The 14,320-nt window shown below is 44.8% G+C and overlaps 1 protein-coding gene across 1 annotated transcript in view; it reads left to right on the top strand.

Moving 5' to 3' along the window:
* Window positions 1-14,320, top strand: part of LOC110536854 (lysophosphatidic acid receptor 1) — a 94,077-nt gene that overhangs the window by 37,764 nt on the left and 41,993 nt on the right. The window contains exon 2 of the mRNA XM_021622527.3: window positions 4,316-5,075. Within this exon, the coding sequence (XP_021478202.1) occupies window positions 4,337-5,075 (739 nt within the window). The 5' untranslated portion in view covers window positions 4,316-4,336. The remainder of the gene's footprint in view (window positions 1-4,315; window positions 5,076-14,320) is intronic.

The following is a 14,320-nucleotide window of genomic DNA, read 5'->3' as shown; positions in this document are numbered from 1 at the left end:
GGACTGTCGTTTTCTCTTTGCTTATTTGAGCTGTTCTTGCCATAATATGGACTTGGTATTTTGCCAAATAGGGCTGTCTTCTGTATACCACCCCTACCTTGTCACAACACAACTGATTTGGTCAAACGTATTAAGAAGGAAATAAATTCCACAAATGAACTTTTAGCAAGTTACACCTGTTAATTGAAATGCATTCCAGGTGACAACCTCATGAAGCTGGTTGACAGAATGCCAAGAGTGTGCAAAGCTGTCATGATGGCAAAGGGTGGATACTTTGAAGATTCTAAAATATAGAATATATTTTGATTTGTTTATTAACACTTTTTTGGTTATTACATGATTCCATATGTGTTATTTCATAGTTTTGAACTCTTCACTATTAGAAAATAGTAAAAGTACAGAATACCCTGAAATTAGTAGGTGTTCTAAAACTTTTGACTGGTACTGCATTTTCTGACCCAGACTGATTCAGTAATCAACCTACAGTTTGTCCTGAGGCAGTATTCAACCTACAGTTTGTCCCGAGGCAGTATTCAACCTACAGTTTGTCCCGAGGCAGTATTCAACCTACAGTTTGTCCTGAGGCAGTATTCAGACTACAGTTTGTCCTGAGAAAGTATTCAGACTACAGTTTGTCCTGAGGCTGTATTCAACCTACAGTTTGTCCTGAGGCAGTATTCAACCAACAGTTTGTCCTGAGAAAGTATTCAGACAGTTTGAACAGTTTGAACCTACAGTTTGAACAGGGAAACACGGCTGGCAATTAAATGTACACGGAGAGCTAACATTAATAATATGCATGTCAATCTCTCATGGGTCAAAGTGGAAGAGAGATTGACTTCATCACTACTTGTTTATGTAAGAAGTGTTGACAAGCTGAATGCACTAGCTGTCAGTTTAAACTACCAGCACACATCTCGGACACCCATTGCATACCCCACAAGACATGCCACCAGAGGTCTGTTTAAACTACTAGCACACATCTCGGATACCCATTGCATACCCCAAAAGACATGCCACCAGAGGTCTCTTCATAGACCCCAAGTCCAGAACAAGACTATGGGAGGTGCACAGTACTACATAGAGCCATGACTACATGGAACTCTATTCCACAGTACTACATAGAGCCATGACTACATGGAACTCTATTCCACAGTGCTACATAGAGCCATGACTACATGGAACTCTATTCCACAGTACTACATAGAGCCATGACTACATGGAACTCTATTCCACAGTACTACATAGAGCCATGACTACATGGAACTCTATTCCACAGTACTACATAGAGCCATGACTACATGGAACTCTATTCCACAGTACTAAATAGAGCCATGACTACATGGAACTCTATTCCACAGTACTACATAGAGCCATGACTACATGGAACTCTATTCCACAGTACTACATAGAGCCATGACTACATGGAACTCTATTCCACAGTACTACATAGAGCCATGACTACATGGAACTCTATTCCACAGTACTACATAGAGCCATGACTACATGGAACTCTATTCCACAGTACTACATAGAGCCATGCCTACATGGAACTCTATTCCACAGTACTACATAGAGCCATGACTACATGGAACTCTATTCCACAGTACTACATAGAGCCATGACTACATGGAACTCTATTCCACAGTACTACATAGAGCCATGACTACATGGAACTCTATTCCACAGTACTACATAGAGCCATGACTACATGGAACTCTATTCCACAGTACTACATAGAGCCATGACTACATGGAACTCTATTCCACAGTACTACATAGAGCCATGACTACATGGAACTCTATTCCACAGTACTACATAGAGCCATGACTACATGGAACTCTATTCCACAGTACTACATAGAGCCATGACTACATGGAACTCTATTCCACAGTACTACATAGAACCATGACTACATGGAACTCTATTCCATATCAGGTAACTGATGCTGCAGTAGAATCAGATTTAAAAAACAGGTTAAAATACACCTTATGGAACAGCGGGGACTGTTAAGAGACACACATACATACACAGGCACATACACATGATAAGACACGGACTCTGCAATACATGTAATGGTGCCAGACATGCACACAAACACATACAGTTGGCATTGCTGTTATGATGTCAGTTGTCCTTGATGTCCTTTGTTTTACTTTTTTTTTTTTTTTTTTTTTGGTAGTAGACACCCTCACACATAAGGATGGCTCTGTTGCAGAAAGACTGAAACATGTTTGATAGTGGTAGTAGACACCCTCACACATAAGGATGGCTCTGTTGCAGAAAGACTGAAACATGTTTGATAGTGGTAGTAGACACCCTCACACATAAGGATGGCTCTGTTGCAGAAAGACTGAAACATGTTTGATAGTGGTAGTAGACACCCTCACACATAAGGATGGCTCTGTTGCAGAAAGACTGAAACATGTTTGATAGTGGTAGTAGACACCCTCACACATAAGGATGGCTCTGTTGCAGAAAGACTGAAACATGTTTGATAGTGGTAGTAGACACCCTCACACATAAGGATGGCTCTGTTGCAGAAAGACTGAAACATGTTTGATAGTGTCTTGATGTTGTATTGTTTGATAGTGTCTTGATGCTGTAGTGTTTGATAGTGTCTTGATGCTGTAGTGTTTGATAGTGTCTTGATGTTGTATTGTTTGATAGTGTCTTGATGCTGTATTGTTTCATAGTGTCTTGATGCTGTAGTGTTTGATAGTGTCTTGATGCTGTATTGTTTCATAGTGTCTTGATGCTGTATTGTTTGATAGTGTCTTGATGCTGTATTGTTTGATAGTGTCTTGATGCTGTATTGTTTGATAGTGTCTTGATGCTGTATTGTTTCATAGTGTCTTGATGCTGTATTGTTTGATAGTGTCTCGATGCTGTATTGCTTGATAGTGTCTCGATGCTGTATTGTTTGATAGTGTCTTGATGCTGTATTGTTTGATAGTGTCTTGATGCTGTATTGTTTCATAGTGTCTTGATGCTGTAGTGTTTGATAGTGTCTTGATGCTGTATTCTTTGATAGTGTCTTGATGCTGTATTGTTTGATAGTGTCTTGATGCTGTATTGCTTGATAGTGTCTTGATGCTGTATTGTTTGATAGTGTCTTGATGCTGTAGTGTTTGATAGTGTCTCGATGCTGTAGTGTTTGATAGTGTCTTGATGCTGTAGTGTTTGATAGTGTCTTGATGCTGTATTGTTTGATAGTGTCTTGATGCTGTATTGTTTGATAGTGTCTTGATGCTGTATTGTTTGTCCTTCATGTTCTAATGCTATAATGTTACCCATTCCTTGTGTTTTTTGTAATAAATAATTATAAACATATACAAAATATTTTTTAACAGACACGGACTCAGTACACACATGGATTTTGTATTGTAAATATGTGGTAGTAGAGTAGTGGCCTGAGGGAACACACCCTACCGTGACTCTAACCCCTGTCTCCTCCAGACCCCCTAGCAACCTACTGTGACTCTCTCTAACCCCGGTCTCCTCTATACCCCTTAACAACCTACTGTGACTCCCTCTAGCCTACTGTTACTCTCTCTAACCTACTGTGACTCTCTCTAACCTACTGTGACTCTCTCTAACCTACTGTGACTCCCTCTAACCTACTGTGACTCCCTCTAACCTACTGTGACTCCCTCTAACCCCTGTCTCCTCTCCTCCAGATACCCTAACAACCTACTGCGACTCCCTCTAACCTACTGTGACTTCCTCTAACCCCATGTCTCCTCTCCTCCAGACCCCCTAACAACCTACTGTGACCCTCTTTAACCTACTGTGACTCTCTCTAACCCGTCTCCTCTCCTCCAGATCCCCTACAACCTACTGTGACTCTCTCTAACCTACTGTGACTCCTTCTAACCCGTCTCCTCTCCTCCAGACCCTCTAACCCCTGTCTCATCTCCTCCAGACCCTCTAACCCCTGTCTCATCTCCTCCAGACCCTCTAACCCCTGTCTCCTCTCCTCCAGACCCTCTAACCCCTGTCTCGTCTCCTCCAGACCCTCTAACCCCTGTCTCGTCTCCTCCAGACCCTCTAACCCCTGTCTCGTCTCCTCCAGACCCTCTAACCCCTGTCTCGTCTCCTCCAGACCCTCTAACCCCTGTCTCCTCTCCTCCAGACCCTCTAACCCCTGTCTCCTCTCCTCCAGACCCTCTAACCCCTGTCTCCTCTCCTCCAGACCCTCTAACCCCTGTCTCCTCTCCTCCAGACCCTCTAACCCCTGTCTCCTCTCCTCCAGACCCTCTAACCCCTGTCTCCTCTCCTCCAGACCCTCTAACCCCTGTCTCCTCTCCTCCAGATCCCCTAGCCAGTCTTCAAGATGGAGGAGGAACAGTGCTTCTACAATGAGTCCATTGCCTTCTTCTACAACCACAGTGGAAAGTACCTGGCTACAGAGTGGAATACCGTCAGTAAGCTGGTGATGGGGCTGGGTATCACAGTATGTATCTTCATCATGCTGGCTAACTTGCTGGTCATGGTGGCTATATACGTCAACCGCCGCTTCCACTTCCCTATTTACTACCTGATGGCCAACCTGGCGGCCGCGGACTTCTTTGCCGGTCTGGCGTACTTCTACCTGATGTTCAACACGGGCCCGAACACGCGGCGCCTCACGGTCTCCACGTGGCTGCTCCGACAGGGTCTCATCGACACGTCCCTCACGGCGTCCGTGTGTAACCTCCTCGCCATCGCCATCGAGCGCCACATCACCGTTTTCCGCATGCAGCTACACACGCGCATGTCCAACCGGCGTGTGGTGGTGGTGATTGTAGTCATCTGGACATTGTCTATCGTCATGGGAGCCATCCCGTCGGTAGGGTGGAACTGTATCTGTGACATCGGCACGTGTTCTAGCATGGCTCCGCTGTACTGTAACTCCTACCTGGTGTTCTGGGCCGTATTCAACCTGGTCACCTTCCTGGTCATGGTGGTGCTGTACGCTCACATCTTTATGTACGTGAGACAGAGGACCATGAGGATGAGCAGACACAGCTCTGGGCCACGCAGGAACAGAGACACCATGATGAGTCTGCTGAAGACTGTCGTCATCGTATTGGGTAAGAACCTCCACTACCTTCACAACAGACACTATATGTTAGATACTGGTACTGGGTAGGTTAGAGTTAGGACCAGGTAGGAACAGACACTATATGTTAGATACTGGTACTGGGTAGGTTAGAGTTAGGACCAGGTAGGAACAGACACTATCTGTTAGATGCTGGCACTGGGTAGGTTAGAGTTAGGACCACGTAGGAACAGACAGTGTTAGATTCTAGTACTGGGTAGGTTAGAGTTAGGACAACGTAGGAACAGACAGTGTTAGATTCTAGTACTGGGTAGGTTAGAGTTAGGAACAGACACTATATGTTAGATTCTAGTACTGGGTAGGTTAGAGTTAGGACCACGTAGGAACAGACAGTGTTAGATTCTAGTACTGGGTAGGTTAGAGTTAGGAACAGACACTATATGTTAGATTCTAGTACTGGGTAGGTTAGAGTTAGGACCACGTAGGAACAGACAGTGTTAGATTCTAGTACTGGGTAGGTTAGAGTTAGGACCACGTAGGAACAGACAGTGTTAGATTCTAGTACTGGGTAGGTTAGAGTTAGGACCACGTAGGAACAGACAGTATGATCAGTCTGCTGAAGACTGTAAGAACCACTGATTGAAAAGGGTCCATACCAGGGGATATCTTTAAATGACATGTTTGTGATATTCTACAGAATACAGACCATGTCCAATGTATACTTGTAATTTTGTGGATTTGCTCCATATCCTGACTTTCTGAATCCAGATGTCTTTTAGACATATATGACATTGTATCACACATGAACATTTCCTATGGCCGGATATGGACTCGTTCAATACCCTGAGATATGTGGCACTCTGTGTTCTCTCTTCATGTTGACGAATACTGACTGAATACATCGCATATCTGTGTTTTCTCAGCACATTCAAGATATGAAGCTATATTGATTCCAGACACACTTCTCTTGGCTGAGGCCCATTTCCTAATCTTGATTTGCTTTATGATATTCTGAAAATAAGGACGATTTCTCATGCATTTCTGAGTTTTCAGCACATGTTCAATCATTTGACAAATAGGAAATCCATATAGTTATTTCAGACATTATAACGTTTTGTATTCCCTGTGCATGAAGGCTCGCCAACCTGCTAGCTAAAAAAGCACTGTACCTGGTAGCTTAGCAACAACAAACACGCATTTTCGGCTGTGGCGTTCCAACTGTCATTTGTTGAATTTCTGGAGAAACAAAGTAGTGAGAAGCTGTTCAGAAAATACCTGAAAGAAGTGAGAAGCTGTTCAGAAAATACCTGGAAAAAGTGAGAAGCTGTTCAGAAAATACCTGGAAAAAGTGAGAAGCTGTTCAGAAAATACCTGGAAAAAGTGAGAAGCTGTTCAGAAAATACCTGGAAAAAGTGAGAAGCTGTTCAGAAAATACCTGGAAAAAGTGAGAAGCTGTTCAGAAAATACCTGAAAAAAGTGAGAAGCTGTTCAGAAAATATCTGAAAAAAGTGAGAAGCTGTTCAGAAAATACCTGGAAAAAGTGAGAAGCTGTTCAGAAAATACCTGGAAAAAGTGAGAAGCTGTTCAGAAAATACCTGGAAAAAGTGAGAAGCTGTTCAGAAAATATCTGAAAAAAAGTGAGAAGCTGTTCAGAAATACCTGAAAGAAGTGAGAAGCAGTTCAGAAAATACCTGGAAAAAGTGAGAAGCTGTTCAGAAAATATCTGAAAAAAAGTGAGAAGCTGTTCAAAAAATACCTGGAAAAAGTGAGAAGCTGTTCAGAAAATATCTGAAAAAAGTGAGAAGCTGTTCTGAAAATACCTGGAAAAAGTGAGAAGCTGTTCTGAAAATACCTGAAAAAAGTGAGAAGCTGTTCAGAAAATAACTGGAAAAAGTGAGAAGCTGTTCAGAAAATACCTGGAAAAAGTGAGAAGCTGTTCTGAAAATACCTGAAAAAAGTGAGAAGCTGTTCAGAAAATATCTGAAGAAAGTTAACGCTGGGAGGAAGGTGAAAAGGGAGAAGGTACAGTGGTTGCTCCACAAAACAAATTGGGATTATGCTACTGAATTTAGAGGTAATTTGTGATTTAGTACGGTACCGTGCGTCACCACTTCATTGCTCCAGACCACCACAAGGGGGAGTTAGAGCACTGATTTTGCTTTTGGGTCCTACTGTGTCTCTAACTGACAATGAATGGGCGACATAAGCCTAAGTAGAAACTGATAATTGTGCATGACTTCAGTATTACTTACTAAAACTGTTGTTACACTAAGGTTTTTATGATTGTATTTTGTTATGATTATTTTGCTCTTACTGTAGTATTGTAGCCCTCTCCCAACCGGTCACATTGTACGGCACCTGAGTGGTGCCATGGTCTAAGACACTGCATAGCAGTGTAAGTTGGGTTGTAACAGATGCTGGTTCAATACCTGTGCTGGCCTTGATTGGGAGACCCATGAGATGACTGTCGTTTTTTGATTTCTCTCCCTCTAAAAACAGAAATAAATAATTGTAAATAACAAACTTTATTTACAAATTAGTAGCAATGGTCTCACACCATGCTCAAGAATGGCCTTTTTCCTCGCTCATTTTACGTTATTTGAAGACAAAATCATCTCCAAAGTATTGTTATTTTTTAAACAAAGTGATTATTATTATTATTATTCATTTAGAATGATTTAAAAACCCATTGGATATTCTCACAGATATATTATTATCCCTGTTATTATCAGGACAATATATATTGGTCATATTGGTCTGTATCCACTGAAAGAGTGCAAGGCTCAAAGCACGAGGGCAGGGGACACGGGATGGGACACGGGATGGGCCGCGGGATGGGTCGACGGACCATGGGGAAGGGAGGAGGAGGAAGGGGGAGGGCAGGGGACACGGGATGGGCTGCAGAGCCGTGCACAGAAGACGACCATGGGGAAGGGAGGAGGAGGAAGGGGGAGGGCAGGGGACACGGGATGGGCCGCGGGATGGGCCACAGAGCCGTGCACAGAAGACGACCATTGGGAAGGGAGGAGGAGGAAGGGGGAGGGCAGGGGGTGGACCCCCACCCCGCCAAACTGGCAACACTTTAAGGGGCATATCACTAATAACGGCGCTGACTAGGGAAACGTTCCTGCTGTTCTTAGTGTCTGCACGTTCAAACTAAAACAAACAAATTGCCCCTTCGATATGAATTCAGAGGGCAGATATTATTAAATATTAAAAGGTGTCACTCAACAGTTATACTTAAATCCGAACTGGATTTAACGAAAAATTACATGAAAAGCACACATTTGTAAATCCCAAACTCTTAAAGTAATTGGAAAGGTAGATACAAATAATTAGTGACATTGTGGTTACAATAAAGAATGTAAACAAGATGTAAACAAGATGTTGTGTTTTTAATTAGAGTGGTGATGGACAGCTAGCTGGTGGCATTTTGAAAACAAGTTTTCAAACACTTGTCGCACGATTAACAGGACAATCGCTGCTTACTGGAAAATATTATTTTACACACACTCGGTCAAGTGCCATTGTGGATATTAGCAGGGCTATATTTTGGCATTCATGGGCGGCGCACAATTGTCTCAGCATTTCTCTCCCTCTAAAAACAGAAACAAATGTTTTGGCCTTTATTCAGATTACAATTGCTCACTTTCATTTTTTTTTCATACAAAAAAAACCTCCAAAATATCGTTAATTATTAACAATATATTGTTAATAATTGCAAACTATAGTCTAGCTTTTTTATAGCAGTTTTGGAGTAGTGGCTTCTTCCTTGCTGTGCAAGGATATAGATATAGGATAGCAAGGATATAGATACTTTTGTACCCGTTTCCTCCAGCATCTTCACAAGCTCCTTTGCTGTTGTTCTGGGATTGATTTGCACTTTTCACACTAAAGTACATTCATCTCTAGGAGACAGAATGCGTATGACGGGCTGCTTGGTCCCATGGTGTTTATAATCACGTACTATTGTTTGTACAGATGAACGTGGTACCTTCAGGCGTTTGGAAATTGCTCCCAAGATTGAACCAGACTTGTGTAGGTCAAAAAACTATTTTTGGAGGTCTTGGCTGATTTCTTTTGATTTTCCCAAGCAAAGAGGCACCGAGTTTGAAGGTAGGCCTTGAAATATATCCACAGGTACACCTACAATTGACTCAAATTATGTCAATTAGCCTATCAGAAGTTTCTAAAGCCATGATATCATTTTCTGGAATTTTCCGAGCTGTTTAAAGGCACAGTCAACTTAGTGTATCTGACGCACTGGAATTGTGATAGATTATTTCACTTATAATTTAATGTGTCTGTAAACAATTGTTGGAAAAATTACTTGTGTCATATACAAAGTAGAAGTCCTAACCAACTTGCTAAAACTATAGTTTGTTAACAATACATTTGTGGAGTGGTTGAAAAACAAGTTTTATTGACTTCAACCTAAGTGCATGTAAACTTACGACTTCAACTGTATATCATTTGGTCAGTATAAATGCCATTTGGACATTTCTTATGCCATATGGCCGTGGTTCACTGACTTTTGACTTCCTATGATCATATATTTCAAATGGACAAAACATAGGCATCATGGACAAACTCAATAAAATAATACAAATGTATATTCATACATATGGTCAGTACACCAGACAGTTTAGGTCCATTGTTTGAGTAATTAGATGTCAGTATTTTTAAATGAAAATGCTCTGTTTCCAAATTACCTAAAATGCATTAAAAAAAAGTGTATTTATTGTTACATAAACAACGATTGGTGTCTGATCATTTTCATTGTCAAATATGTGTTTTTTTATTTAAAAGTATAAAGAACTAAATACCTGCTTTGTGCTAGCGCATACGTCTTTCAAATAATCTACCGGATTAAAGACTATCTTCTTCGTGATTCTAAAATTAAGAATTATAGCAGGCGGGAAGATGTAGTGTCTTACTATTGGTATTCAATTAAGGAAATCAGAATGAAAGGAAGTAAACAAAGAGATGGGTAGCTAAAGTAATTTAATGTCTGGCTAAGTGAATAATGTTAGTAGTTGAGTAATTGAGTGATGTTGGCCAAAGAGATGGTAGCTAGCTCGGCTAGCGGTTAGTAATCTCTGAAGTAAAGTAAATGAAGGCGAATAACGTTAGTAGTTAATCTGCATGAGCGGCATGGGTGTCAGTAAAGACAAATCCTGGATGAGCCCCCACTTATGTTACGAATCCCTTTTGGCCCGCCAGTCTAGGGGGGATGGTAATGAGACCCGTAACATAACTCATGCAATTTATAATAGTGACAAAGTAAAAGTGTGAATGAAATAACTACGACAACTGAAATCTACCGTCAAACTTTTATTTATTAAAAAACACACGGTAATGGGGGGAGCAGGAAAAGGGGCTGAGCTGGACCCAAGGAAAGAAACAATAAGCATCCAAAAACACCCCTAAGCTAGACTAGCCTATTTCAACAACAGCTAACTAACTAACCAACAATACAGTGTGTGGTCCTCCCAGTTCTAACTAGTGTTTTTAACAAAGTTTACCTACGGGTAGTGTATGCCCATGGGCGACTTGACTTGGTTCTCCCTTTTCCCACCAGCAAACAAACACCATAACCAAAAACAATACTCACAGGTGATGACAAAGTGCTATAGAGGTGCTCAACCAAAAGAGAGGTCAATACACAAAGCAAGAGTGAAACAGCGAGGTCTACAGACATGGCATTTACAGATAGATTTCCACCATGGACAGGAAAGCTCCAACAATTCAAAGTAGTTGCTAGCTAGCTAAGTCATTTCTAATGTATTTTTTTTTGCTCTTCCCTAAACTAGTTAATTACATCAGCTCAGCCGTCCCACGGGGGACCCACCGATCCTGAAGAGTATTATAACCTCACCCTTCACCACCCTTCTCAACCCTTCCCCACATTTCTCAACCCCTCAACACCCTTCTCAACCCCTCAATACCCTTCTCAACCCCTCAACACGCTTCTCAACCCCTCACCACACTTCTAAACCCCTGACCACTCTTCTCAACCCCTCAACACCCTTCTCAACCACTCAACACCCTTCTCAACCACTAACCACCCTTCTAAACCCTTCACCACCCCTCTCAACCCCTCTCAGCCCCTCAACACCCTTCTCAACCCCTCAACACCCTTCTCAACCCCTCAACAGCCTTCTCAACCCCTCACCACCCGTCTCAACCCCTCAACACCCTTCTCAACCCCTCAACACCCTTCTCAACCCCTCACCACACTTCTAAACCCCTGACCACCCTTCTCAACCCCTCAACACCCTTCTCAACCCCTCAACACCCTTCTCAACCCCTCAACACCCTTCTCAACCCCTCAACACCCTTCTCAACCCCTCACCACCCTTCTCAACCCCTCACCACCCTTCTCAACCCCTCACCACCCTTCTCAACCAATCAACACCCTTCTCAACACCTCAACACCCTTCTCAACCCCTCACCACCCTTCTCAACCCCGCACCACCCTTCTCAAACCCTGCTACCCTTCTCAACCCCTCACCACAATTCTCAACCCCTCAACACCCTTCTCGACCCCTCACCACCCTTCTCAACCCCGCACCACCCTTCTCAACCCCTCCTCAACCCCCTTCTCAACCCCTCACCACCCTTCTCAACCCCTCAACACCCTTCTCAACCCCTCAGCATCCTTCTCAACGCCTCAACACCCTTCTCAAACCCTCACCACCCTTCTCAACCCCTCACCACCCTTCTCAAACCCTCACCACCCTTCTCAACCCCTCACCACCCTTCTCAACCCCTCAACACCCTTCTCAACCCCTCAACACCCTTCTCAACCCCTCAACTCCCTTCTCAACACCCTTCTCAACCCCTCACCACCCTTCTCAACCCCTCAACACCCTTCTCAACCCCTCAACACCCTTCTCAACCCCTCAACTCCCTTCTCAACCCCTTAACACCCTTCTCAACCCCTCACCACCCTTCTCAACACCTCACCACCCTTCTCAAACCCTCACCACCCTTCTCAACCACTAACCACCCTTCTCAACCCCTCAGCACCCTTCTCAACCCCTCAACACCCTTCTCAACCCCTCAACACCCTTCTCAACACCCTTCTCAACCCCTCAACACCCTTCTCAATCCATCAACACCCTTCTCAACCCTTCACCACCCTTCTTAACCCCTCTCAACCCCTCAACACCCTTCTCAACCCCTCAACACCCTTCTCAACCCCTCAACACCCTTCTCAACCCCTCAAAACCCTTCTCAACCCCTCAACAGCCTTCTCAACCCCTCAACAGCCTTCTCAACCCCTCACCACCCGTCTCAACCCCTCAACACCCTTCTCAACCCCTCAACACCCTTCTCAACCCCTCACAACACTTCTAAACCCCTGACCACCCTTCTCAACCCCTCAACACCCTTCTCAACCCCTCAACACCCTTCTCAACCCCTCAACACCCTTCTCAACCCCTCAACACCCTTCTCAACCCCTCAACACCCTTCTCAACCCCTCAACACCCTTCTCAACCCCTCAACTCCCTTCTCAACCCCTTAACACCCTTCTCAACCCCTCACCACCCTTCTCAACACCTCACCACCCTTCTCAAACCCTCACCACCCTTCTCAACCACTAACCACCCTTCTCAACCCCTCAGCACCCTTCTCAACCCCTCAACACCCTTCTCAACCCCTCAACACCCTTCTCAACACCCTTCTCAACCCCTCAACACCCTTCTCAATCCATCAACACCCTTCTCAACCCTTCACCACCCTTCTTAACCCCTCTCAACCCCTCAACACCCTTCTCAACCCCTCAACACCCTTCTCAACCCCTCAACACCCTTCTCAACCCCTCACCACCCTTCTCAACCCCTCAACACCCTTCTCAACCCCTCAACACCCTTCTCAACCCCTTAACACCCTTCTCAACCCCTCACCACCCTTCTCAACACCTCACCACCCTTCTCAAACCCTCACCACCCTTCTCAACCACTAACCACACTTCTCAACCCCTCAGCACCCTTCTCAACCCCTCAACACCCTTCTCAACCCCTTAACACCCTTCTCAACCCCTCACCACCCTTCTCAACCCCTCAACACCCTTCTCAACCCCTCAACTCCCTTCTCAACCCCTTAACACCCTTCTCAACCCCTCACCACCCTTCTCAACACCTCACCACCCTTCTCAACCCCTCAGCATCCTTCTCAACCCCTCAACACCCTTCTCAACCCCTCAACACCCTTCTCAACCCCTCAACTCCCTTCTCAACACCCTTCTCAACCCCTCACCACCCTTCTCAACCCCTCAACACCCTTCTCAACCCCTCAACACCCTTCTCAACCCCTCAACTCCCTTCTCAACCCCTTAACACCCTTCTCAACCCCTCACCACCCTTCTCAACACCTCACCACCCTTCTCAAACCCTCACCACCCTTCTCAACCACTAACCACCCTTCTCAACCCCTCAGCACCCTTCTCAACCCCTCAACACCCTTCTCAACCCCTCAACACCCTTCTCAACACCCTTCTCAACCCCTCAACACCCTTCTCAATCCATCAACACCCTTCTCAACCCTTCACCACCCTTCTTAACCCCTCTCAACCCCTCAACACCCTTCTCAACCCCTCAACACCCTTCTCAACCCCTCAACACCCTTCTCAACCCCTCAAAACCCTTCTCAACCCCTCAACAGCCTTCTCAACCCCTCAACACCCTTCTCAACCCCTCACCACCCTTCTCAACCCCTCAACACCCTTCTCAACCCCTCAACACCCTTCTCAACCCCTTAACACCCTTCTCAACCCCTCACCACCCTTCTCAACACCTCACCACCCTTCTCAAACCCTCACCACCCTTCTCAACCACTAACCACACTTCTCAACCCCTCAGCACCCTTCTCAACCCCTCAACACCCTTCTCAACCCCTCAACACCCTTCTCAACACCCTTCTCAACCCCTCAACACCCTTCTCAATCCATCAACACCCTTCTCAACCCTTCACCACCCTTCTTAACCCCTCTCAACCCCTCAACACCCTTCTCAACCCCTCAACACCCTTCTCAACCCCTCAACACCCTTCTCAACCCCTCAACACCCTTCTCAACCCCTCAACACCCTTCTCAACCCCTCACCACACTTCTAAACCCCTGACCACCCTTCTCAACCCCTCAACACCCTTCTCAACCCCTCAACACCCTTCTCAACCCCTCAACACCCTTCTCAACCCCTCAACACCCTTCTCAACCCCTCACCACCCTTCTCAACCCCTCACCACCCTTCTCAACCAATCAACACCCTT

This window comes from Oncorhynchus mykiss, chromosome 12 (assembly GCF_057628025.1).
Source record: "Oncorhynchus mykiss isolate SJ-2025 chromosome 12, ASM5762802v1, whole genome shotgun sequence".
Lineage (NCBI taxonomy): Eukaryota > Metazoa > Chordata > Actinopteri > Salmoniformes > Salmonidae > Oncorhynchus > Oncorhynchus mykiss.
The sequence above is the reverse complement of the archived record's forward strand: the minus strand, read 5'-3'. Positions and strand labels throughout refer to the sequence as shown.